Below are 23,973 nucleotides of genomic sequence, written 5' to 3' on the forward strand. Positions count from 1 at the left end.
CAAGCTGCCAGAGGTTTCCCTTAGAAATTTTGATAGAGGGTCATCATGACCCCTTCGTGTTGGGCTTTGTGGGCCAGTATCAATATCAGGATCATTTTCGTAAATATAGTCAAACTTCACTCACTAAAACTCAACTGGACAGGCAAAAATAATTCTCGTTATAGGCAGTGAGCGTTGGAACAATATACATTATATAGGAAGTTTGCCGGGACCTGACAGTGAGTTCGAGCAAAGGGTGTTGTTCAAAATATTCGTGTTTAGTTAGGAATATGGTGTGCACAAAAATACTGGTCAAGGAAACCCCTGTCCAGTCATGGTTACCCTTTCACACAAAAAGAGACTGTCTTCACATTAGGAACACTTATGTATGTCTGTAACATTCGCCAATGTGCATATGGCAAATTTGAGCAGTGTGCATTATTAAACAAAAACTTTGTCTATGTACTCAGTGAGGCATCTGTACACTAGAAACTCTTTGTGGATGTTCGTTCATAAGAACCACTTTGTATGTCTATTTATTGCAAACACTTTGTTTATGTTCAATGTGAGGTGTCTGTACATTAGGATCATTTTGTAAGTCTATTCTATAGGTATATTAAGAACATGCACACTGTGTATGTGAATACATTAGGGACACTTTGTGTATGTCTATACATTTTTTGTGCAATTGCCATTGGGGATTAATGTGTTTAAACGCAGTCTGTATATTAGGAATATAATGTTCAAATTTTATAGCGAATCTGTTTATCTGGGACATTATATGTATGGGCACAGAATTAGGAACATTTTGGTATTATGCGCACAGTAAGGCAGTTCGTCAATATTCCTTTACGCAGAACAACATAAATTCTCATTAGTTTTATTTGTAATCTTTACAAATTGCATTATATTAGATTTTTTGATAACTTAACATGTTTCTTCATTTTTTTCTCAATATAAATGGTTCAACATGATTTGGTGCTTTTTTATGAACCAGTATCAGATGTTCCTTTAGATGATGCTTCAGTCTAAAGTCTTTCTGGCACAGCGAGCATAAGAACATTCTTTCCCCAGTGTGAACTGAGTAATGTCTACTCAGGTGTTGTCTTACATAATAAACTTTACCACAAAAATCACAAGGATATTCCACCTGAGGCAGTCTTTTCATAGTGTTCACTTCAGTGTAATTCCCAAAAACTGCAAAGTCATATCCTAGACTGGTACTTGGTGATTTGTCAACTTTTAGACCAGACAAATCTGATGCAGTAGAACCAGTCAAACATCCTCTTCCTGAACCAGTCTGCGAATGTGATGAACTGGATGATGGTAAGCCAATCAAACTGTCAAGACTAAAACCAGTCAAACTTCCAACTTTAGTAGGAGTTCTGTTTGGAACCAGGGAGTTTACTCTTCTATCTTTGTCATTAGTAAATTTGTCAGATCCACTGTCTTCTGAAATAAAATGAATAAAACATTGAATTATATACTCTTCTCGAGAGACAAAAAACAAATAATGTCATCCATATATACATGTATCTTTTCATAAAACACTGACACATGCTCACACAGATTTTAACAGATAAAAAAAGCTTAAGCAAAAATAGAAGAATCTATTTATATCATAAATTTACAACAAAACTAACAAAATTTATATCAAGACAAAAAGTAAAATTCACCTTGTTCAGTAATTTCATTCATCACAAACTTGACGACTTCAAATTGACAGATGGACTGAATCAAGTCACAAGTTTTAACTTTAGAGAGAATAAACATCTTTGATGCATAATAACAGATGGATTGAAGCAAGTCAAAAAAATTAACTTAAGGGAGAATAAACATCTTTGATGCATAATGACAGATGGATTGAAGCAAGTCAAAAAAATTAACTTCAGGGAGAATAAACATCTTTGATGCATAATGACAGATGGATTGAAGCAAGTCAAAAAAATTAACTTAAGGGAGAATAAACATCTTTGACGTGTAACGACAGATGGATTGAAGCAAATCAAAAGTTTTAACTTTAATAAGATAGAATAAACATCTTTGACCCGTAAAGACAGATGGATTGAAGCAAATCGAAAGTTTTAACTTTAGAGAGAAAGAATAAACATCTTTGATGCATAACGACAGAATGATGGATTGAAGCAGATCAAAAGTTTTAACTTTATTATTAAGAGAGAGTAAACATTTTTGATGCGTAATGACAGATGGATTGAAGCAAATCAAAAGTTTTAACTTTAATAAGAGAGAATAAACATCTTTGACACGTAACGAAGAGTAACAATCAATTTTAACTTAATAGAGAGATAACATCTTTGACGTACGAAACATGGATTGAAGCATGTCAAAGTTTACTTAATAAGAGAGAATAAACATCTTTGGCGTGTAACGACAGATGGATTGAAGCAAATCAAAAGTTTTAACTTTAATAAGAGAGAATAAACATCTTTGACACGTAACGACACATGGATTGAAGCACTGGTCAAAAGTTTTAACTTTAATAAGAGAGAATAAACATCTTTGGCGTGTAACGACAGATGGATTGAAGCAAATCAAAAGTTTTAACTTTACTAAGAGAGAATAAACATCTTTGATGCATAATGACAGATGGATTGAAGCAGATCAAAAGTTTCAACTTTATTAAGAGAGAATAAACATCTTTGATGCGTAACGACAGATGGAATGAAGCAGATCAAAAGTGTTAAATTTAATAAGAGAGAATAAACATCTTTGATGCATAACAACACATGGATTGAAGCATTGGTCACAAGTTCTAACATAAGAGAGAAAAAACATCTCTGACGCATAATGACAGATGGATTGAAGAAAGTCACAAGTTTATAACTTTAGAGGGAATTTATAATTTATAACATGTTTCATGCATGCAACACTCGTCTGTAAGTGCCTGACATAAAAAAGGATCATAAAATGTTCTGGATTTGTTGTAAAGTGCAATTATAGTAATCATACAACTCAATTATTTGTATCCTGTTCCACCAAACAAGTTTACTTTAACAAATCTTCATATCTATAGCCTTTTGTTGTATAAAGATCAGCAAGTATATACTGTTGTTTTGATAACATTCTAATATTTATATTTTGAAGAGGCACACATTTTCAGTTACAACTCGTTTAAATGGGTCAACCGTGTTGTTGTACTTATAAAATAGACTGGCCCGGTTTATAGGATGGTCAGGGTTATGGATATGTATTGTATTTTGCCATCAAAATATTTCTATAAAATGCTTCTTCCCCTTCCGTTTGGATCCGTCCATGTTTACAAACATGTTTGTTTATTTTATGGACTGTAGTTAGAAATTCTGCAAATATTTTTATTTATTTATTTATTTTGCTGGGTTTAACATCGCACCGACACAATTATAGGTCATATGGCAACTTTCATGCTTTGATGGTGGATGAATACCCTAGGTGCCCCTCTGTGCACTATTTCATCACGAGTGGGCACCTGGGTAGAAGCACCGACTTTCCGTAAGCCAGCTGGATGGCTTCCTCACATGAAGAATTCAACGCCCCGAGTGAGGCTCGAACCCACATTGATGAGGGCAAATATTTTTAGTCAATGAAATCCTCTTACTTATACATTACCTCTCATGAATACAGTCAAACGACAATGTGCTTTTATTTGGCTTGGTTGCATTCTATGGATCTGAGGGATGATCTTTTAGATTAATCTATACTGAATACATCATTTGCTGAGGTTTCGAAGCCCCAAAATGGAATGGAAACTGAAAGTCACATTGCTGAAGGTGAACTCAAAGTAGAACATTGAAGGGAAATTCAACATCACAATACTGACCCGCTCGCTAGGGATAGTGCTTATCTACGGATTGCTGGGATAACAGTTCACTCCCCAGGAGAGGTGTATGTTCTTCATGACGATTTTTCTAAAAGACATAATATGTCTGAAATCATTCATCCTCCACCTCTAATTCACATGGGGAAGTTGGCAGTTACCTGCGGAGAACAAGATTGTACTTGTACAGAATCCAGGAACACTGGTATTGTTAACTGCCTGCTGTTTATAAAACAGAACTGAAATACTATTGAAAAATGGTGTTAAACTCAAAACAAAAGAAACTGACATTAAACAAATAACAAATAGTACTTTAATTCATGTCTGATTTATTTGTCTTATACTTTTAACAATTATCACATAATCTATCACGATTAGTTATAATCATATTCAACACTATAAAATGTGACTTTGTAAAGCATTATTTTTCTATAAAACATATTATTGTTATTCCAATAAACAATAATCAATAAATGGAAAACAAATAACACTTATTTACATTTCATCATCATGCATTGAATTTCATGCAAAATAAATACAAACTAACTTTGATAAGCCACAAATTTCAGTGATATAAAAATAGTGTTTAAGTATACTATAAGTTTGATAAGATCAAGAATACAGTAAACTATTTGCAAATTCGAAACTTTTCATTTGAACAATAATTCTGGAACAAACAGCAACTAATGCAGCAAAAACTGTGAAGGCAACTGTTTTGAAACAAGAGCTTGTAGGGCATGAAGTGCCTCCCACCCCCCTTGATGCATTCAGTAGCTGCACAAGAAAAAGAAATCATTTGCACTGGACGTTTGACATACTGACTTAGTCATATGTGACCTCCGTATCAAATGTGATCTTAGACCAAAGCATTCTCTAGTTACTGGGGAAAAAAAAAATTCTAGTGTTCTGGGTCAATGTGACCTGACCTTTGACCTACTGACCTCAAAATCAATAAGGGTCATCTTCTGGTCATGATCAACCTCCCTATAAAGTTTCATTATCCTTTACCCAAGCATTCTCAAGTTATCGCCTGGAAACGGTTTAACTGTTCCAAGTCACTGTGACCTTGACCTTTGACCTACTGACCTCAAAATCAATAGGGGTCATCTTCTGGTCATGATCAACCTCCCTATCAACTTTCATGATCCTAGGCCCAAGCGTTCTTGAGTTATCAGTTCTAGTGTTCTGGGTCATTGTAACCTTGACCTTTCACATACTGACCTCAGTGAACGCCAAGAAGAAAGACCTACTGACCTCAAAATCAGTAGGGGTCATCTGCTGGTCATGACCAACCTCCTTATTAAGTTTCATGATCCTAGGCCCAATCCTTCTTGAGATATCATCTGGAAACTGTTTAACTGTTACGGGTCTCTGTGACCTTGACCTCCTGACCACAAAATCAATAGGGTTCATCTGCTGGTCATGACCAACCTCCTAGAAATTTTCATGATCCTAGGCCAAAGAGCCAGGAAACCAATTGGTCTACATAGCGACCGACTGACAGACATCTGCAAAACAATATACCCCTTCTTCTTCGAAGGGGGCATAATAAAGCACACAAATAATAAAACAAAATATGCTTGTAAATAAAATATATTCTCCCCTCTTATGATGACATATCAAGGGTAACTGGGTATGTTTATGTGCAGAGACTTTTGACCTACTGATTTTTAAATAGTCAACAGACAATCATCCTACAAAGTTTCAGGGCGGAAGGAACAATATTCTCTAAACATTGATCAGGCACCTTTTTCAGCCTTAAAGATCCCTGTGACCTTAACATTTGACTTACCAACCCCCGAAACAAAAGTGGTCATCTATTGATTGTTTGTTTGTAAGTCTATTTATAGTCACCACCGGAAATTCATATGAATGACTTCTCCAGACGACTGTTAGTTCATGTCAGTGGAATGATAAAGTGCAAAATACAGAAAACCCTCCAATTCCAAAAGCTTTCTTGGTTCTTTAGTATGCCACATGTCAAGACTTCAAAAAATTTAAACACTCAATCTGTCTGATAACCGTTCTCTTCAAGTAGGTAGTGATGCAACTCAAAAGTTAAGTCGACCTTTCAAAAGCAACTGAAACAGTGGAGCCATCAAACAAATGCTAATTACACAGGATTACTAACTGTCTCAAAAATTACTTATTGCAAATTTCAAGGCGAGATCAACAGTTGTTCTAAAGATTTCTGACTAAATTTTAGACTTTTTCCCTCACAGACATTTTTTTTTTCATTCTGAAATTGGTCTGAAAAATCAGTCTAAAACCAAGAAAGCGGCAAATTCTAAAGCCCCGTTGATGACAGGTTTGGTGTAATCGAAAAATACAAGATTCATTTACATAATGTTGCAACTGATTGCTATGTATAGCAATAGTTATATTTATTAAAATGTAAAACAAGAAAGATGACAGCATAATATGACAAATGCCCCCTGAAAATGCTTGACAAAATAATACATTAAGTCCACAACAGGGCCGTATTTTTACAGCATGCCCACTCATTTTTAAAGTTGAGGGTACATGTACCCCCTGCTTTTGCAAAATAGGGGTACACTTCAAAATTTGGGGGTACACTACATGGCAGATCTGAAAATTTTCTATTTTTTAAACTACTGAAAATTTGTATATTACATGTTTTTTTTTTCCCCCATTTTTTTTTCATACAGAACTCTCGTGGGTGGGGTATAACAGATGAGATAATTTTAGAAAATGCAAAATGTTTTTCCAAAGTTAAGATAGGAAATTCTGAATCAAAAGACCCCTCCCTATATTATACTAAATATAAATAAGTTTTCAGCAAGGTTCATGTATTCCCAATTTCGTGAACGGAACACGATTCGTCCGAAATAACATACAGTCAACTGAAGACTGGTAAAATTCGTCCATCAATAATAAATGCCCAAACTATTACAGATATGCAATGTGTATCAAAGTTGCAGTTAAATATCGAAAAATAAAATACTGTTAACCTTTTGCTGAGTTTATTAAAGCTAAAATGCCTTTTTGCGTTTCGTATCCATTCTTTTTTGCACACGACTCGTGTGACGTCCGACTAAAACATTTACCAAACCCCTCTATACAACTGACAATTACGCCGAGAATTCGGTGATGGAAACGAAATTATAACGTTCGTGGACCGGATCTGCGTTTTAGACCATACCAAACAATTGGCAAGTGCGCGATGTAATAAACAGCGATTTGGCAGCTGAACTGGAGTTCCGAATCTCTGCGTGCATGTACCCCCAACAAGTGATTTTTATGCGTGCATTTGATATTTTGTGCGTGATTCACGTACTGCAGTGCGTGAATGGGCATGCTGCGTAACTCCAGTCCAGACATACCAACGTCATATTAATACAGTACACCAAGTTTCGTTTCAACCAGATGAAAATTGAAGAAGTTGAGTAAACAATATTGTGATGTAGCTGTATGATTTCAAAGTCCAAAAAAGGGTAATTTCTCCAGTAAAAATAATCTAACAAGAAAGTCCCAAAGCCATGCACATGTCTGCTTCATGGTCTTGATGTATACAAAGTTTCATTCCAACTAGATGGACAATGTAGAAGTTGAGTACACAAGAAATTGTGACTGATGGACAACTCAAACACTATGTCTTCCAGGTCTTTGACACTGACAGCATAATAATCACAATAATCATGACCTATATATCAATGAACCCTTGCGGTATACCCTCTATATTCATGCAATGCTCAACAACAGATTTTATATTGCCATGTTTATAAATATCCAACTTATAGATCAGTGTAATCTGATGAGCAGATGTCATTAACCTTTAGCCTGCTGGCGGCATTTGATTTTTCCTTTGCGACCAGTGCAGACCAAGAGCAGATCATTGTCTGCACTGTTCGCTAGTCAGTCAGTAAATTTGCAGTGAACACCCCTTCCAATAATAAATGGTACTGCCCAAACTGAATGATACACCAGTCCATTTTAGAAATTTAGCAGGCTAGAGGTTAACATAGGATCTATATGTTACTGCTATAAACACTACCAAACCATATAGGATCCATACATTATTCGCATCAACATAATTTAGGTCCAATTGCAACTTCCAAGCTTTCGTGTAAGAAGACTCAAGATGCCCTTCCGAGATTAGTCTCTGGCACAGTGGGCACCTAGATAGAACCACTAAACTACCCTAAGCCACCTGGATGACCTTCTCATGTGAAAAATTTCTATATTCTTATAAGGCTTTCAAATCCAAAAAGTTAAGGGTTAAGTAATTTGAAGACAGCATACATATTGTATTCGTGGAAAAGTTCCCAACGTTGAAATATTCTGAAAGAAATTCGTGAAAACATCAACTAGCCTAAATTTCCATGTCACTTAGACAATGTTATTACAGTTGAGATAACAAATTTGGCTTAAATGGCCCTTCAATTTTCAGCAATATGCAAATACTTCTGCCTGCAATATGTCTGGAATCGGCAATTTGCGAACTTTCTGACCCACAAAAATATCAACTTACACAGTATATATTACTGAATACACAGTTTAAAGAGAAAGCTTTGTATGAAATACATGCATTTGCATTATTAGAAACTTGCAGGAATCAATATTATTTGACTAACAGCATGTAATGGATGATATATCAGTATCATATTCATACATATTACATATCAACTGAGGCAACTGCCATTAAATGAGGTGGAAGAATTAAGAAACCAAAGGGTCTATATCCATAATACTGTACTTGTTTGCTGAATACTTTCGAGTGAAAATTAGTAATTCATATAGTAACATGAAAATATGCAGTCATTTTACAGGACCTATGTTCCGATGCTATAAATAAACAATTTGAATGCAGTAAATAAAATAATGTATAAAGCAATAGGACCACAATCATGCCTTTAACAATTAGATAAATGCTTAGAGCAGATGACTTCTCGTTATTAAATCAAAGGATCTATATCCATATGCCTCACAACATGTAACTTCAGGTGCGTGCTCTGAGTAAATGACTTCTCACAATACTGGCACTGAAATGGCCGTTCCCCCGTGTGGATACGAGTATGCCGTTTTAAATCACCTTTATAAGTAAATTTCTTTGGACAATAATTACAACCAAAAGGACGAAATGAGTCGTCCGTCTTATATCCATGTTGCATCCAGCTCTCTGAATTGTCATAATTCTGTCTGCCAGGTGTTCTAGAAATTTCTGATGATACAGCAAGGTCTAGTTTCGACGCAGCACGTCTGTGCTCTTTTGAGCAACCAGCATTATCCGATCCAGAAGCACGCTTGAAAATTGGTGTCACAGTCCGCTTGATGATGTTGTTGTTGGACAAGTCTACTCCCGATTTATTCAGGCCTAAGGTATAACCTGAAATGTAAAATAAAATAATCACCAACTGTCCAAATGTAACGGATTACGAAATCTTACAAATAAGTTACTCTTACGCTAATGTAACGTGTTAGTCTGAACACTTCAAACCATGTTAACATAATATCCATCACCCTAACTCTACACATATCAAGTTCTGTGCTAAGCTGTATGTGGCTAATCAAAATGTCAAATATACACCAATAAAAAAATTAACAGAATTAATCTTGTTGTGTTTAGATCCTTTTTTATCTAATCTGTATCATATTAATATAAACTCTCACCACTATATCTGCCTGTATTTGTGAGGTCTTCATTCACCATGGAAATTAGGGTTCAGTGATTTAAACAAGAGGGCCATGAAGGCCCTGTATCGCTCACCTGACCTACTGACCTAAAGATCATCAAGATCAACATTCTGACCAAGTTTCATTAAGATATGGTCATAAATGTAGCCTCTAAAGTGTTAACTAGCTTTTCCTTTGATTTGACACGGTGACCTAGTTTTTGCCCCCACATGACCCAGATTCGAACTTGACCTAAAGATCATCAAGATTAACATTCTGATTAAGTTTCATGAAGATACAGTCATAAATCTGGCCTCTAGAGTCTTAACAAGCTTTTCCTTTGATTTGACCTAGTGACCTAGTTTTTTAACACACCTGACCCAGATTTAAACTTGACCTATAGATCATCAAGATTAACATTCTGACCAAGTTTCATTAAGATATGGTCATAAATGTGGCCTCTAAAGTGTTAACTAATTATTCCTTTTATTTGACCCCCGTGACCTAGTTTTTGACCCGACATGACCCAGATTCGAACTTGACCTAAAGACCATCAAGTTTAACATTCTGACTAAGTTTCATGAAGATATAGTCAAAAATGTGGCCTCTAGAGTGTTAACAAGCTTTTCCTTTGATATGACCTAGTGACCTAGTTTTTGACTCCATCTGACCCAGATTTAAACTTGACCTAAAGATTATCAAGATTAACATTCTGACCAAGTTTCATTAAGATATGGTCGTAAACGTGGCCTCTACAGTGTTAATTAGCTTTTCCTTTGATTTGACCCGGTGACCTAGTTTTTGACCCGACATGACCCAGATTCAAAATTGCCCTAAAGATCATCAAGTTTAACATTCTGACTAAGTTTCATGAAGATATAGTCATAAATGTGGCCTCTAGAGTGTTAACAAGCTTTTCCTTTGATATGACCTAGTGACCTAGTTTTTGACCCCACCTAACCCAGATTTGAACTTGAGCTACAGATCATCAAGATTTGACCAAGTTTCATTAAGGTATGGTCATAAATGTGGCCTCTAGTGTAAACTAGCTTTTCATTTGATTTGGCTTGGTGACCTAGTTTTTTATCCTACATGACCCAGATTCAAACTGGACCTTAAGATCATCAATATTAACAATCTGACCAAGTTTCATGAAGATACAGTCATAAATGCGGCTTCAACAGTGTTAACAAGCTTTTCCTTTGATTTGACCTGGTGACCTAGTTTATGATCCCAGATAACCAAATATCGAACTCGTCCAAGATTTTATTAAGGGTAACATTCTGACCAAGTTTCATTAAGATTGGGCCAAAAATGTGACCTCTATAGTGTTAACAAGCTTTTTCTTTGATTTGACCTGGTGACCTAGTTTTTGATCCCAGATGACCCAATATCGAACTCGTCCAAGATTTTATTGAGGGTAGCATCCTGACCAAGTTTCATTAAGATTGGGCCAAAATTGTGACCTCTAGTGTGTTAACAAGCTTTTCCTTTGATTTGACCTGATGACCTAGTTTTTGACCCCAGATGACTTAATATCGAACTCATCCAAGATTTTATTGAGGGTAACATTCTGACCAAGTTTCATTAAGATTGGGCCAAAAATGTGACCTCTAGAGTGTTAACAAGCTTTTCCTTTGATTTGACCTGATGACCTAGTTTTTGATCCCAGATGACCCAATATCGAACTCGTCCAAGATTTTATTGAGGGTAACATTCTGACCAAGTTTCATTAAGATCGGGTCAAAAATGTGACCTCTAGAGTGTTAACAGTCAAATTGTTGACGACGGACGGACGGACGGACGGACGACGGACGACGACGGACGCCGGACACAGGGTGATCACTAAAGCTCACCTTTGAGCACTTCGTGCTCAGGTGAGCTAAAAATAGAAAGAAAAAAGATACATTAAGGAAAGCCACATTACAACAATGGCGCCTGATTAAAAAATCAGATTTAAACCAAAAGTGACACTGAAATGTTATATTACATGTTGAAGGTGACCCAACCCACACGATTTTTCAATATCGTACACATGCGGGTAAATCGCTCGATTCATGTAACAGTTTTGTTTGTAATTTCCTTCGAAGACATTCAATTTCCAGTATGTAAAGTACCGTGAAAATACATTTGGGCAAAGTGTTTTAGAAAACTATAAAGACTTTCTGCAAGGCACTTTGTGGGGAGGAAAGAACCCGCTGTTGTTCTGTCTTCGACGCTTTTTGTAATATTAAAATCTGTCAAGTAATAAGGTAATTATAAACAAAAATGTGACCTGAATCAAGCAATTTTCAATGTGTACGATATCGAAAAGTCATGTTGGTAGGCCACCGTGATGTTTAATGTAAAATTTTGACGAAGAATGAAAGATATTGGACTTATCATATTTAACCACTCTAAAGTCTATATCCTTAGGACGGCCGGCACAATTTTATACAATCTTGCCAGACTTACGTACTAGTATGTTTCTGACAACACAGAAAATGAAGTCAGACGACCTTCAGCATTTCCCAGAAGTAAAGAAAATGAAAGTACACAAGCCTTAACTTGAAAACAAAAGTTGCATTTGCATTGGTCTATAGTCCGGATTCATGCACAGGAGACACCCTGTCTAAATGTATGCACACTTCTTGCTTTTGGGTTTTTTTTGCCAATGGGGAGTCAACTGGGCTTTAGCTCGACATAGTCAGCTTTTTATCTACCAAAAAATATTTGCATTCGGAAAAAAACACAAATCCCACCTAACGGAGCAAGGGTATATATAGAGATTATTTGAACTTCGTCAAATCACTGAAAAGGTCCTTTTTGATATGTTGTATAGAAATGTCAGTATATTCCTTGGATGTCAAATATTTCCTAACTATGAGCTGCAGACCTAGACATTTCAGAAATATTTCTGAAATGAATTTTGTGTAATAAATGTTGATTCTACGGAAGCGTGAAAGGGCCATCAGATGCTAACAATGCTAATGTTTTAATATGCTTTATGTTTACGAAATAGGTAAAACACCTTTTGGTTGGTATGAGCTCAACATACATGTATGACTTTCAGATATGAAATTTTATTTAAAAAAATACACAATCAGTATAATGAAATTTAATAAATCTTTAAAATACCAAACTTTTAAGTCAACTGTGTTGATTAGCACAGCAAAAATTGAAAATAACTATGGCTCATTTTATTCTTCTTGTCCATAAAGAAACATCTTATCTGCTCTGTATTAACAATTCTAAAAATCTAGGCGAATAGATACAGTAGTAAGTTTTAAACAAGAGCACCGCCTTGTGGGTGCTGATGCTCATCTGATTTTTTTGTATAATAGAAAAATTGTCCTACCCATGATTTTCTAAGTCCAAAAAGGGCCATAATTCTTGCCAAAAGCAGGATGGAGTTATGTGTCTTGACGTACAGAGTCAGCTTATGATGGTGAACAAGTGTTGCAAGTTTCAAAGCAATAGCTTTGATAGTTTAGGAGGAAAGTATAATTCTTGCCAAAAGCAGGATGGAGTTATGTGTCTTGATGTACAGAGTCAGCTTGGTGAACAAGTGTTGCAAGTTTCAAAGCAATAGCTTTGATAGTTTAGGAGAAAAGTTCACCTAAACATAAAACTTAACAAACAAATCTGATATTTTCTAAGTCCAAAAGGGGCCATCATTCTTGCAAAAAGCAGGACAGAGTTATGTTTCTTGATGTACAGAGTCAGCTTTTGATGGTGAACAACAGTTGCAAGTTTAAAAGCAATAGCTTTCATAGTTTAGGAGAAAAGTTTACCTAAACATAAAACTTACCCAAGAAATCTGATTTTCGAAGTCCAAAAGCAGCAATAATTCTTGCAAAAAGCAGGACAGAGTTATGTTTCTTAATGTACACGGTCAGCTTATGATGGTGAACAACTGTTGCAAGTTTCAAAGCAACAGCTTTGATAGTTTAGGAGAAAATTTGACCTAAACATAAAACTTAACCAAGAAATCTGATATTCTCTAAGTCCAAAAGGGGCCATAATTCTTGCAAAAAGCAGGATGGAGTTATGTTTCTTGCTGTACAGGGTCAGCTATTGATGGTGAAAAGGAGTTGCAAGTTTCAAAGCAATAGCTTTGATAGTTTAGGAGAAAAGCTGACCTAAACATAAAGCTTTACCAGGCAACGCCGACGCCGATCAAGTGATGACAATAACTCATTATTTTTTTTTTCAAAAAATCAGATGAGCTAAAAAATGATTTAATAAACCATTGAGACATCAGTACAATTTTTTTTTTTACTGAAAATGCATTATCAAAACAGGAGAAAACATGCAAAAGAACAACATTTAAGGGTCTCACCTTGGCTAAGTCAGAATAAGGTTTAAAGCCCCATTCCATACAGGCATTTAAACCCATTTCAAAACCCTGATTTTCACTTACTTGTTAAAAGTTTTCATTTAATTGCTTCTGAGAGACAGCAACACATTACTACACTGTAGACAACAGACACACCAGTGATGTTTGAAACTTTGAGCAGTAAAACACTGTTCCGCCTTTATGTAACTGTTAAGCACACTGCAAGGTCAGATGGGGATTCTCCTAAACCACTTCCAAACAAGCGAGTAAATAATGTTTGGTTTTTCCCCCCTGAAGGAAGCAAAAATGGGTCCCACATATTGGAAAAAGCCATAATCAGACTCATTTACAAAAGCACAGTGTTAATTATAGTATTTCAAAAGCAAAGTTCAAATTGAAAACAGCAATAAAAGTAAAATACAACACAAAGACTTGTATTCCAGGTATCTGCAGACTTTGTACATTTTTATGTTGTGTCTGCAGCTCTTTCTAGCTTCATTCTCTGAAAGTCACAAATTCTTCAAGTTTCTTTTTTTCCCTTTGGAGCTTGCATCATCTCAGTCTCTTGGGCATGTTTCATTTTCCCTTGCTGTATCTGTGTCTTTAGCTCACTGTTAGAAGTCTGATAACTCCATCTTCTGATTGGCCGATCCTATTCTCAATTTCGAAATGAAGCAATCTATCCCGAGACTGCTCTCCTTTCACAAACTTGGGGCTAGCAGAAAACAAATTCCAACAGACATTGCTTCCTTTCATAAAAATTTGGAAAAAAAGTTTCCCTTGGACAAGCTAATTTAAATACATTCTCCAATGCCCACATATTACAAGTGACTTCTATAAAATGAAAGTCAACATATCCTATGGAAGTATCAACCAGTATGATGTCAAATTCAAATAATATGTTCATTCCATCAACACCCATTCTAAATTTAACTTCATCAATTTATTTCCAGAAATATTTTGGAACAATATCTACATTCCTGATCACTACAGCAACAATTAATGTTGTGAGTAAATTTCACTATCAGCCCCTAAGCATTTTAAAGATAAACCGAAATTTACATTCTGTTTCATTTATTTAGACATCAAAAATTTCATTAAAGTTGTCACTAGTTATTCATTCTTCAGAGTCCCACAGAAACGTAAGTAGAGCAACAGGGTCCTTTAGATAAAACATTTCATATGTAAGAATTTAAGCCCAAGCTTTCTTCAGTTACAACATTTTCATATTTAAGTATTTACGTCAAAGTTTTCTCTACATACAACATTTCTTATTCTTTAGCTCCAAGCCTTCATTTTATACATTTCATATTTCAAGTATTGATAGTACAACATTTCTTATTCAAGTATTTAGCAGGTGCCACGCCTTCATTAGATACATTTCATATTTCAAGTATTGATGTCCAAGCTATCTTAGATACATTTCATATTAAAGTAATTAGCTCCAAGCTGTTTTAGATACATTACATGTTATTCAGGATCATTCATCTTTTCTACAGTGGCACCGTCAATATTTTCTTCAGATGCAGCATGATCATATTCAACCTCCAGTTCATGTATTTCTTGTCACTTCAATATTTCTTTTACAAATTCAACACCAAGTCTTGCTCAAGGATTCAAGATTATTCTGGATTTCAACTCGCATAAATTTACAACATGTACACATACATGCATTACAAATAAAGGGTCTACACAAACAACAAGCGGCTGGCTAAACTTGAATTTACGTACTCAGTATTAATGGAAGTTAAGTTTATGATTTCACATAATTATAAAGTCTCCCATAAATCTATGATAGATTGGCCATGCTTTTTATAGATGTATTTACCGTTATTAGATGTTTTGTACTATGTATATATGCATGGATGAGACATAACTTTAAAATTCTATCATCACTTTCTACCAAGAGTCAATGGACTTCAGGGTCGTTTAACATTTAACTGTCCTCACTTTCTACCATAAGTCTTAGGACTTTCAGTTTTATTTAACATTTAACTGTCTAATTCTTACTTTCTGCCAAGAGTCACTGGACTTTCAGTTTCATTTAACATTTAACTGTCTAATCCTTACTTTCTGCCAAAAGTCACTGGACTTTCAGTTTCATTTAACATTTAAGTGTCTAATCCTTACTTTCTGCCAAGAGTCACTGGATTTTCAGTTTCATTTAACATTTAACTGTCTAATGCAAATTACTTTCTGCCAAGAGTCACTGGACTTTCAGTTTCATTTAACATTTAAGTGTCTAATCCTTACTTTCTGCCAAGAGTCACTGGATTTTCAGTTTCATTTAACATTTAACTGTCTAATCCAAATTACTTTCTGCCAAGAGTCACTGGACTTTCAGTTTCATTTAACATTTAAGTGTCTAATCCTTACTTTCTGCCAAGAGTCACTGGACTTTCAGTTTCATTTAACATTTAACTGTCTAATCCAAATTACTTTCTACCAAGAGTCACTGGACTTTCAGTTTCTTCACAACAGCATAACAAGATAATGACTGTAGAACAAAGTTGCAGATAATAAACATACTCAAAAACAGCTCTTCCTAGACACCTTATACTTTTAGTATTTTGATCAAATAAAATTTATGTATTAAAATATCTCTCATCTCACATGTTAACACCTATTTCATTAAAGAATTTGATAATTAACTATTTCTTTAACTAAAACTGGAACTAGTGCCTTTTAAATATTTTAGGCGGTAGTCAAGGTGATGCACTGCCTCCTATATTCTTGCAGCTAAATCTGATATGAGCTGTAAAAGAATACAAGCTAAGGTTTCCTGTTTCCTTAAAGGACCCTTAATTTATCCTAAAACGACTCACCTTTCACCTGCCACTGATCTTCCATCTTCTCACAAATCGAAAAATGCAGCGTTGCCTTTTCCCATTATTCAATGCTAACTGTTACCTTAAAATTGGCTGCTCACAATACTGCTATAGCAAAACAACTCTTTTACTCAGTATTTCTTTATTTTGAGGGCAAAAAGAGAAAAAAAACTAGCAAATCCTACAAAACTATGTATTTCTTTTTTGCTTAAACCACACTGATCACAACCAACAGGAAAAGAGAACCCTGTATCATTATTTAGTAACAGAGGTATTTAAAAGTAACAGCATTTCCTTCGGTCAAATATAAAAAAGCAAACTTATGATGAGTAAAATTATATTTGCTAAAATCTTCCAAAGTTCTTTTTTATCTTTTGTTATTAGAAACCAAATCTATAGGGAAAATTTCAGCAAAACACAAAACAACAAACAAATACCCATAGCATTAAGAAATGACAGAATCATTTCTGGACATCTTTATGCTTACTGATATTCCAAATATTTGTGAGGAACAGTATCTTTCGATACTTCATCACATAAGGTGCAAATAACAGTGACTGATCCACTACACAATTTGCTAGACAAAAATGACCGTTGTATGAACAGAAGGTATCTAGACATATGAAATGCATTCATTAGGATAGAAAGATCAAATAACAAGGAAAGGAGAGAAAAATGTTGATGACAGAATGCAAGTTTATGAATAAAAACTACAACATAAAACAGCTGTTTTTATTTAAGAGTATTTATTCTAATTGTTATCACAATTGAAAATGTTATGTAGCAAAAATTGAACACATTTTTCCAGAACTAATATCTTTCAGAATTTTTTTTGTAAATAAAGTCAGTTAAACAGAAAATCTGCATTCTGAAATTACCCTTTTACTTATAAATGAGAACTTTTGTGCATGATTGTACAATGAAACCTTACATCTGAAGGGCATTCCACACGCACTTGTATCATTTGAGATTTTCATGAGCAAGCTCATGATCTTTCAGGATCATTTTAGACTTAAACAATACACCACATGTTTTGCATATTAATTTTTTTCTTAGTCTCTCCACGGTCTTTCCTGTTTTCATATTTCTGCAGTACTGAAAGACCTGTTTTACCACACTTCCAACACTTCCGTAGGGACATTTTACCTACATGTTTGATCATGTCTGGACATGTTTGACCTACACATTTGACATTGTCTGGACATGTTTGACCTACATATTTGACATTGTCTGGACATGTTTGACCTACATCTTTGACATTGTCTGGACATGTTTGACCTACACCTTTGACATTGTCTGGACATGTTTGACCTACATCTTTGACATTGTCTGCACATGTTTGACCTACCTATCTGACATTGTCTGGACATGTTTGACCTACATCTTTGACACTGTCTGCACAAGTTTGACCTACAAGACATTTTACCTACATATTCGACATTGTCTGCACATGTTTGACCTACATGTCTGCTCGTGTTTCATGAGTCAGTTCCTTGGGACCACCTTGTTTTTTTAGTTTTTAATTACAAAGAAGCAGGAGTTTTACGTGCAGTCCAACTTCAGTCTAACACCTAACTTTGGATCCAATCTTTAACAAGAGCACCGCCTTGCGGGTGCTGACGCTCATCTGATTTTTTTTGTATAATAGAAATACTGTCTTACCCATGATTTTCTAAGTCTAAAAAGGGCCATCATTTTTGCAAAAAGCAGGATAGAGTTATGTTTCTTGATGTACAGTGTCCACTTATGATGGTGAAAAACTGTTGCAAGTTTTAAAGCAATAGCTTTGATAGTTTATGAGAAAAGTTGCCTTAAACATAATACTCAACCAAGAAAATGATTTTCTAAGTCCAAAAGGGGCAATAATTATTGCAAAAAGCAGGATGGAGTTATGTTGCTTGCTGTACAGGGTCAGCTTATGATGGTGAACAAGTGTTGCAAGTTTCAAAGCAATAGCTTTGATAGTTTAAGAGAAAAAGTTGACCTAAACATAAAACTTAACCAAGAAATCTGATATTTTCTAAGTTCAAAAGGGGCCATAAATCTTGCAAAAAGCAGGATGGAGTTATGTTTCTTGCTGTACAGGGTCTGCTTATGATGGTGAACAAGTACTCCAAGTTTCAAAGCAATAGCTTTGATAGTTTAGGAGAAAAGTTGACCTAAACATAAAACTTAACCAAGAAATCTGATATTTTCTAAGTACAAAAGGGGCCATAAATCTTGCAAAAAGCAAGATGGAGTTATGTTTCTTGCTATACAGGGTCAGCTCATGATGGTGAACAAGTATTCCAAGTTTCAAAGCAATAGCTTTGATAGTTTAGGAGAAAAGCTGACCTAAACATAAAACTTAACCAAGGAAACTGATTTTCTAAGTCCAAAAGGGGCAATAATTCTTGCAAAAAGCAGGATGGAGTTATGTTTCTTGATGTACAGGGTCTGCTTATGATGGTGAACAAGTACTCCAAGTTTCAAAGCAATAGCTTTGATAGTTTAGGAGAAAAGTTGACCTAAACATAAAACTTAACCAAGAAATCTGATATTTTCTAAGTACAAAAGGGGCCATAAATCTTGCAAAAAGCAAGATGGAGTTATGTTTCTTGCTATACAGGGTCAGCTCATGATGGTGAACAATTATTCCAAGTTTCAAAGCAATAGCTTTGATAGTTTAGGAGAAAAGCTGACCTAAACATAAAACTTAACCAGGCAATGCCGACGCAGACGCCGACAACCGCTCAAGTGATGACAATAACTCATCATTTTTTTTTCAAAAAATCAGATGAGCTAAAAAGTAACGGAGGTATTAGCTGAAAAATCCAGAAAAGGGTAATAACTCAAAAAATACTGGCGCAAGAGTTAAGTTTCATGTCTTCTGCACTTCCCTTATTGCAATCTCTCTGCTTTCAAGTCAGTCCCCTTAAATGACCAATATGTAAAAGCACAAAGGACAGAAAGACAGACACAATGATCCCTAAGTGTCGCCCTGCAGGCAGGCAACAGTCAAACAAATCTAGATAATGCTGAACTCTTCAGTGCAGTAAACAATAATATGTAACTCTAAAAATCTATTTAATCCAACTTGTTAGAGCAAGATTCAAGGTTATAATCTAGAACTTATAAAGCTAACAGTCTTTCTTTGCAAATTTCCTTTTCACATTTTGAGTTTTTAGTATAATTTCCTTGTTAGAAATTCCAAAATGCTTTTTTACAAGTTCAGCCATCAGATCATAGCGCCAAGGATCAAACTTTGGCTTTGCTGGTGTGGACCTATTGGGCTTCTTCCCAGTTGCACTGTGCGTATTTATTTCTTCGGTAGTAAACAAGTGGCACATTCCTGCTTCCACAGCCATGTATGCATTTTTTTGACGCTTTATTATTTCTTCAAGTTCTTGCTCCATTTCATTTACAAGAGGGGCATTTTCGATTCTTCTCTTCAATTCTCTGAACTCAGACCTCTGGACATACCCATCTAAGATCTCACGAAGCTGTCCATATGTCACGAACCTATAACAAGAAAGGCATAACAAGATGTCTTTTCATGTAAAAATTTCTAAATTTCAAAAATACTTGAACAAAACTCAAAACTATGTTTGAGAAAAATACATACAATACCAACATGGTAAGTCATGGCAGAGACTTGAAACTGTACATTTTTTTCAAAGAACTTAAAAGATAAATATGGAATCTAGAGGAAACTGTACAATTACCAAAACTGACTGTAAGCTATGTATACTGGCAAATACACTATGCTTTGAATATTTTCAAAGTTCAATGAATTTAATGTAAGGATGAAGGTCTGTTTAATTTAGAAACCCATCTAATATTAAAAGCAGAACTCAAAATAACATTTTATTACCCTTGACCCCAATTTGTGACCTTTACCTGAGCGAAACATCCAACTTCGATTTAAATTCATTTCTCTGCAGATACTAAATACTTGTGCCAAATAATGATTACAAATATCCATCAACTTATGTTAAAAGTTACTGACTTTGATAAAATGTCATTTCTGAAGTCATCAAACAATTTGCTGTGACCTTGACTTTTGAGTGATATACCTCAGTCTTGTTTCATTGAATATGTTTTGTGATGTTGAACATTTTTTTTTAAATCCTCCAAGGATGCAAGTTATAAAGGAAATTGTTATAAAACTGCTATTTTTGTGACCTTTGACTTAGTCTGGGTATTGACCTTCTCTGGAGTGGTCTCCAGTACTGTGAAACAAATGCTTGGGTCATGAATCAAATAGGCAGTGAACAATAACACAGAAATTATGAATAAACGAAATTAGCTTATAGCTGTCAAGTGTTTTAGTATTTATAGGGCCTAGGGGCAGTTGTCTGCCACATCAAGTGATGATGACTTTTTCTATCAAATAGATAAATCTATAATAACAAAATGAATACTTACTCCATGTCGGAATGTTCTTGACTGCCCATCACTGAATCCTCTTGCGAGTCCACTTCATGTACCGATGGTATCCTGTAAAAGAAGTTTCATTATAATAACAAATTATTAGCACATTATCATCAAACATTTAGCTATTCAGGTATTTATTCATGGAATAAAGCAAGCTTTTGGACAGTGGTTGGCATTGACCTTGGCACAACATTAATACTTTTGGAAAATGGACTTTCAGTTTTGCTATTCAACTGTCTAACCCTTACTTTCTACCAAAAATCACTGGACTTTCAGTTTCATTAAACATTTAACTGTCTAACCCTTACTTTTTACCAGAAATCACTCGACTTTCAGTTTGTTTCTAAACATTTCACTGTCTAATCCTTACTTCTACCAGTCTTTGGACTTTGTTTCATTTATAATTTCACTGTCTATAACCCTTACTTTCTACCATGAGTCAATGGACTTTCAGTTTTGTTTAAAATTTAACTGTCTAATCATTACTTTCTACCTAGAGTCAATGGACTTTCAGTTTCGTTAACTGTCCAATCCTTAATTTCTACCTAGAGTCAATAGACTTTCAGTTTCGTTAACTGTCTAACCTTTACTTTCTTCCAAGAGTCAATGAACTTTCAGTTTTGTTCAACATTTAACAGTCTAATCCTTACTTTTTACGAAGAGTCACTGAACTTTCAGTTTTTTTAACATTTCACTGACTAATCTTTACTTTCTATCTAGAGTCACTGAACTTTCAGTTTTGTTAACGGTCCAACCCTTACTTTCTACCAAGAGTCACTGGACTCAGTTTTGTCCAACATTCAACTGTCTAATCCTTACTTTCTACTTAGAGTCACTGAACTTTCAGTTTCATTTAACTGTCTAATCCTTACGTTCTACTTAGAGTCACTGGACTTTCAGTTCTGTTTAACAATTCACTGCCTAACCCTTACATTCTACCAAGAGTCACTGCACTTTTCAGTTTTTCTTACTATTTAATTGTTTAATCCCTACTTTCTACTAAGTGTCACTGAACTTTCAGTTTTGTGAACATTTGACTTCTAATCCTTACTTTTTTGGACTTTCTGTTTTGTTTAACATTTAACTGCCTAATCCTTACTTTCTACTAAGAGTCAATGAACTTTCAGTTTTGTTTAATATTTAACTCTCTAATCCTTACTTTCTATCTAGAGTCACTGGACTTTCAGTTTCAGCTTCCACTGCTATGACCGCATTCTTTTGACGCTTCATTATTTCTTCAAATTCTTGCTCCATTTCATTTACAAGAGGAGCATTTTCCAGTCTTCTCTTCAATTCTTTGAAATCGGACCTCCGGACATACCCATCTAAGATCTCACGAAGCTGCCCATATGTCACGAACCTGTAATAGAAAGGCATAACAAGCTGTCTTTTCATGTAGAAACTTCCTTCTATAAGCTAGAATTCAAGCTTTCAAGCTATACCTCAAAATCTTGTGGGATAAAACCATTCAGTATAATGAAATAAATTAATTTTTGGTACTGAAATATACACATATCAAACAGAGGAGCCAGTTTATTCATGGTAACTTCCCCTTAATGACATCTATCATTGTGTGCATTATGAACTAAATCTAAATATAATTATGAGCTCAATTTATATCGCAATTATGCAACATATCACTGCATGTCTATCCCTATATATATTGTATCGTGAGACTTGCGTATTGTTACATCTCAAGTTTCGAAATCACCTAAGATTACATTAAGACAATAATTCTGACCTGCAGATTTCATAAAGATCCAATTAAAAATGTTGTCTCTAGTGTTCAGGAGCCAATTGTCTAATCATTAATTTCTACCTAGAGTCACAGGACTTTCAGTTTCATTTATAATTTCACTGTCTAATCCTTACTTTCTACCAAGAGTCTTTAGACTTTTCTTTCATTTAACATTTACCTAAGTCAGTTCAGGAATCAATTGTTGTTGGACACCAGGCAGACACCAGTCAAGTAGATCACAAAAGCTCACTCTAAACCAGGTTTAGATGAGCTTTTGATAATTAACTTGGCCTTTATTACATATAATAATAGTACTCTAATATGATTATGTGGGCTTAGATGAATTCACTAAAAACACTCACGGTCAGCGTGGCCTTGAGCTTGAATCTACAAACATGAGTCTTGTGCAAAACACATTGCTAAAGCATTTGACACGTTTTAAAACCCTTTCATAAGGGTATGGAAGGATTACATTACCTTTTAAACTTGTCAGTCTGTCCCTGGCTTGCTTTCTCAGTGACATGATGACTTTCAGTTCTGAAAGTTATGATAATACACATAATGTAAGGCATTGAAGAAAATTTCCAAAATAAAAGAAAATTCCTACCTCCCCTCGTTTTTGCTATAGGTTTGTTTTGAGTGGCACAATATTCTTTAGCAAAGGTGTTTTATTAAAGATTCCATATAAGCAAAATAAGTAGATGTGTCAATTGTCACCATTTTTTTCACAGTATAAAATCTATTTGTTACAACCACTATATTAAGAAATTATTTTGTATCCACAAAACAGCGTTTTCAGTAAATACTTGTAAAATCTTCCATCTGATTCCATTGCAACTGTTGTTCAAGGTTGACTGCCACAATTTTTTGCACTTTTATAGAGGTTCTCCTGTAGAAGCTCCCATTACTGCTCACAACTGTAACTCGAGATGCTTTTGTAGAAAAGTGCATGTCCCCAATACATAGTTGTAATAGGCAAGAAGCTAATTGGGGACAGGAGCAAAAGTCAAAGAGACACTGATGGTTGGCTTCACCTACTTGGCACATCCAATCATTCTATGAAATTTCAATAGTCTGGGTCAAGTGGTTCTCTAGGTATTGTTCCGAAATGGTTTTATATTTTCAGGACCCTGTGACATTGACCTTTGAGGACATGAACCAAACAAGAGCACCGCCTTGCGGGTGCTGACGCTCATCTGATTTTTTTTGTGTAATAGAAATATTGTCCTACCCACGATTTTCTAAG

General features: G+C 35.0%; 3 protein-coding genes across 3 annotated transcripts in view; all 3 read right to left on the reverse strand.

Moving 5' to 3' along the window:
- The window catches only part of LOC123526756 (zinc finger protein 544-like), a 29,692-nt gene extending 13,097 nt beyond the window's left edge, over nucleotides 1–16,595 (reverse strand). The window contains exons 1-3 of the mRNA XM_053522573.1: nucleotides 16,571–16,595; nucleotides 8,847–9,140; nucleotides 1,105–1,431 (exon numbers count right to left, since the gene is read on the reverse strand). Coding sequence (XP_053378548.1) covers nucleotides 1,105–1,431; nucleotides 8,847–9,140; nucleotides 16,571–16,595 — 646 coding nt within the window. The remainder of the gene's footprint in view (nucleotides 1–1,104; nucleotides 1,432–8,846; nucleotides 9,141–16,570) is intronic.
- Nucleotides 16,596–16,752: 157 nt separating this feature from the next.
- Nucleotides 16,753–21,723, reverse strand: LOC128548431 (uncharacterized). The gene is made up of 3 exons (XM_053523215.1): nucleotides 21,699–21,723; nucleotides 20,981–21,052; nucleotides 16,753–20,074 (listed from the first exon to the last, which is right to left on the reverse strand). Exons 2-3 carry the CDS (start codon nucleotides 21,007–21,009, stop codon nucleotides 19,693–19,695), a joined length of 411 nt encoding a protein of 136 aa, XP_053379190.1. The 5' UTR covers nucleotides 21,010–21,052; nucleotides 21,699–21,723; the 3' UTR covers nucleotides 16,753–19,692.
- Nucleotides 21,724–22,144: 421 nt separating this feature from the next.
- The window catches only part of LOC123527198 (uncharacterized), a 35,207-nt gene continuing 33,378 nt past the window's right edge, over nucleotides 22,145–23,973 (reverse strand). The window contains exons 6-7 of the mRNA XM_045306521.2: nucleotides 23,205–23,264; nucleotides 22,145–22,349 (exon numbers count right to left, since the gene is read on the reverse strand). Of these exons, the coding sequence (XP_045162456.2) occupies nucleotides 22,145–22,349; nucleotides 23,205–23,264 (265 nt within the window). The remainder of the gene's footprint in view (nucleotides 22,350–23,204; nucleotides 23,265–23,973) is intronic.

Source organism: Mercenaria mercenaria, chromosome 14, assembly GCF_021730395.1.
Source record: "Mercenaria mercenaria strain notata chromosome 14, MADL_Memer_1, whole genome shotgun sequence".
NCBI classification, from domain to species: domain Eukaryota; kingdom Metazoa; phylum Mollusca; class Bivalvia; order Venerida; family Veneridae; genus Mercenaria; species Mercenaria mercenaria.